This window comes from Clytia hemisphaerica, unplaced genomic scaffold (genome assembly GCF_902728285.1).
Source record: "Clytia hemisphaerica strain Z4C2 unplaced genomic scaffold, Clytia hemisphaerica genome assembly, whole genome shotgun sequence".
NCBI classification, from domain to species: domain Eukaryota; kingdom Metazoa; phylum Cnidaria; class Hydrozoa; order Leptothecata; family Clytiidae; genus Clytia; species Clytia hemisphaerica.
Window position 1 is genome coordinate 564,370 of NW_027104140.1, and position 3,914 is coordinate 568,283.

General features: G+C 31.8%; 1 protein-coding gene across 1 annotated transcript; it reads left to right on the plus strand.

Annotated features, from left to right (window-relative positions):
- Positions 1-229: 229 nt before the first annotated feature.
- Positions 230-2,221, plus strand: LOC136813776 (uncharacterized). Its single transcript, XM_067070267.1, has one exon. It carries the CDS (start codon positions 230-232, stop codon positions 2,219-2,221), a length of 1,992 nt encoding a protein of 663 aa, XP_066926368.1.
- Positions 2,222-3,914: the final 1,693 nt, after the last annotated feature.

The window sequence follows — 3,914 nt, forward strand, 5'->3', positions numbered from 1 at the left end:
CCCAAAAGAACTTTGATCAAACGCATACGCGTGTGTTTTGCTATTTCCCAAATAAAATTTTTATCCTAGAATCAATTTTTTGTATGATATGTAGATACATTTTTCAACCTAGAAATGTCATTTTTAACCTGATGATGAGCAGTTAAGACTCGAAAAGCTTTGTTTGAATAAAATCAAATTTTTGTGTTGTTTATTTATTTTGAATCATGATTTAGTGGCTTGGAGAAAAATGAAGATAGTTTTACCACAACGCATTGCCACATTGGTTTCTAGCTTGAAATCAACTACATCTCGTCTACAAAGAATTGCGGCTAGTATTGCTTTTATCGATCAAGCATTATTTGTAAATGTCATACCTACATTTGCTAGAGTTAAAGGAAACTTTTTAAATGATAAAGATCAAAAGAAGGCAGAAATTGGAATCCTTAAAACACACAGGGAAAATCACAAGAAAACTTTAAAATATTTATCGAATGAACAGTATCGTTTAAAAAAGAAACTTTACTGGCTTACCGGAGATATTCTTGGGAACATTTTGATTAGCAGAGTTTTAAATTTACTACGTTTCGACAATCGAAAACAACTTAAATCTAAATTCGAGAAAATTCGCTGGTTGAGGTGGAAACAAGGACAATCATCGAAGAAAGACAACTTTCAAGTACCAATCATCAATCTTTCTGGGCAGGATTTAAATCATGAATGCCTAAGATATGGATTGAACCACTGCTTTATCGACAAAAACAAATTTGTTAAAAAGGATTTAGCAATAGAATTAGAACATTTAGCTGAACAAACCGATGAATTCATCGACGATAACAAAAGGGAAGAATACCATGAATACTTACGAAAGTTAACTAATAACCTTTCAAAGAACGTTTACCAGTCCAAAGATGATACCTTCAAATTAACTAGAGAGTTACGAGAAAACGAAAACATTGTAATTTTATCCGGAGATAAAGATACAAGTATAACAATCCTTACCAAATCGGATTACCAAGAAAAAGTTCAAAAGATGATCGATGAGGGGATCAAAGATGGCAAGTACAAATCTGTTGATGATACTGTTTATAAGGACTTATCCAGTTTCCAAGGTTTCTTACTACGACATTTCCAAAAACATCCAGATTACAAAAAGATGTATCCATCAAATAACCAACCGGCTAGATTTTTCGCAAGTGCAAAAACCCACAAGTTCAAAGATATCAATGACGTTAACCTCGTAGATTTGAAACTTAGACCTATCATCGACCAAACCGGAACCTGTTATTACCAAGCAGGAAAAATCATTGGAGAATACTTAAAACCAATAGCAGACAATGAATTCGTAATTAAAGACACACAAACTTTCCCACACTTACTGAAAGAACTTCCCGCGTTAAAACATGATGAAGAAGAAGTTAGTTATGATGTAGAATCACTCTTTACAAGTGTCCCGATAAAAGACACTATTGATTTTATTTGCACTGAAATTTACACTGAAAATAAACTAAAACCCATTTGCAAAGAAAGCATTTTTAGAAAATTACTATTGAAATTGACAACCGAATGTATTTTCACAGCAAATGAAAAACTTTACAAACAGACCGATGGTGTTTCAATGGGTGGACCGCTATCGGTAGTATTTACTGGCTGTTTCATGAATCAAATGGAACAATTAATCGTTAAACCTTCAAAACCACTATTTTACCGGAGATACGTTGACGACACCTATGTCAGACGAAAGAAAGGTCAAATCGACACACTTTACGACTCCCTTAACAACCACCACAAAAACATAAAATTCACAATCGAAGAAAATCCAAAAACATTCTTAGATACTTCAATTAGCAGATTACCAAATGGAACCGCAAAATTTAAAGTCGTAAACAAAGAAACGAAATTACCTTTTCACTGGTCATCCAAAGTACCGTTACAATACAAACGAAGTGTCATCAAAGGGGAACTTAGTAGAGCATATCGTATCGCAACGTCATTCAAGGATGAGCTAGTTAGAATCAGATCTAAATATTCAAATGCCGGTTATCCTGAAAAGTTCGTCGAATCTCAAATCAGATCATTCCGTAATTCAAAGGAAGAAACGGAAAACATTATTCCAACGTGGTTATTCAAAGAAGAAATTGTAACGGAAAAGAAAAGTAAAGTTTTCTTTAAAATTCCTTACTGCCCTAAAAATGAATCAATGATGAAAAACTGTCATTGCAAATTTACGAAAGTTCACTAACGAAAAAGTTGAAATAATTTATACTTGGAAAACCACGAAATTGAGAAGTCTATTTCGCGTGAAAGATAAAGTTCGTCATCCAAGTAATGTTATTTACAAAGGAGAATGTTCTTGCAAAGCAGTATACATTGGGGAAACTACCCGAAATGCCGAAACAAGATGGAAGGAACACAATGGCAATTCAGGAAGATCAGAACCTTCAAAACATCTCATCGAAAATCCAGATCATTCATTTACTTGGAAAGTCATTAGCAAAGCCCCGTCATTTGCAAGAAAAAGGAAGATCCTGGAAGCATATTTTATAATGACTTTAAAGCCATCAATTAATGATCAAAAAGACATTAAAAAATTACAATTATTTAGAAATGGTATTACCTAGAGAATAATTTCCCATTGCGTCTCTTCACGTCATCAATTCCCCAATGTGTTTTAACCATTAATTTACGATTTATTGCCTCCTTTGAAAATTCTTTTATTGTTTTATATTGTTTTAATAGACCCTTTTAATTAGCCTTTTATCCTAGAATCAATTTTTTGTATGATATGTAGATACATTTTTCAACCTAGAAATGTCATTTTTAACCTGATGATGAGCAGTTAAGACTCGAAAAGCTTTGTTTGAATAAAATCAAATTTTTGTGTTGTTTATTTATTTTGAACCAAATAAAATAGAAAATAGAAAAGAAGGTTTTGCAAAATATGAACTGTTTTTCGTAAAACGTAATGAAAAGTAAAAGTAAAAAGATAAACATGTAAGTACAAAGTTGTGTGTATAAATGTTCAAAAGCTTAAAAATTGTCTAAAAATATACTTAAAAATCTTTTCCTTGCCAAAAGAATGGGCATAAAAATACAAACATAATTTGATATCCCAAAGCTATTCTTGAAATAAATATACACATTTTTCTTTTTTATATAAATATATAAAGATATGTCTAAAAACTTAAAAAACTCGATAAAAATCCTAACATAGTTTAACATCTCAATGCTAATGATAAATAAAACAAAATATACAGTCTTTTCTTTTTTGGACTGACAGGTTATATAAAAAATACCTAAAATATATAAATAACTACCTAGATACATATGGGAGTGCGATGCAAAGGGATATTCAAGTAATAGGGATTTGAAAACCTACTACCAGCAAACAAAAACTTAATTTTTTATACAAATTGCAACATAAGAAACAATGATCAATTAATCAAAAGTAATTAAGACTCAGTAAAATGATCATTCTGTACAGATACTTTGAACATTGTATACGTTATGTAACGTTCACGAAAAGGTTACTTAAAATTTGAAAAAGTTAAAAATTACTTCAGCAATACTTGACTGTTGTCGCTTGTATCCCACCAAGTTGGTTCTCCACGTGGGAAAAGGAGATCCAAATACCCAGAAATTGGTGGCGAAACAGCGACAACATAATTTTTCTCCATTAGCCACGTACCGAATTCATGAGTAATAACATCAATTGTCTTTCGAATTGATGCATGGAAATCGAATTCACCAGCAACTCTAAACAATAATGGTTTTGAAGGGGCCTGGTCGCCCTTCCCGGTACAAAAGATACGACCCACTTTTAACACGTCCATGTATGTCAATTCTGAAACATAATAAATGATATTTAACAAAAAAGGAAAGTTCTATTATTTTGTTTGTAAGTTTTGTTCAGCTTGATCAACTTTGATCATCAA

Bases quoted from the DNA above. Each gene is read 5' to 3' on its own strand.
- LOC136813776 (XM_067070267.1), top strand. From the start codon at position 230: ATGAAGATAGTTTTACCACAACGCATTGCCACATTGGTTTCTAGCTTG.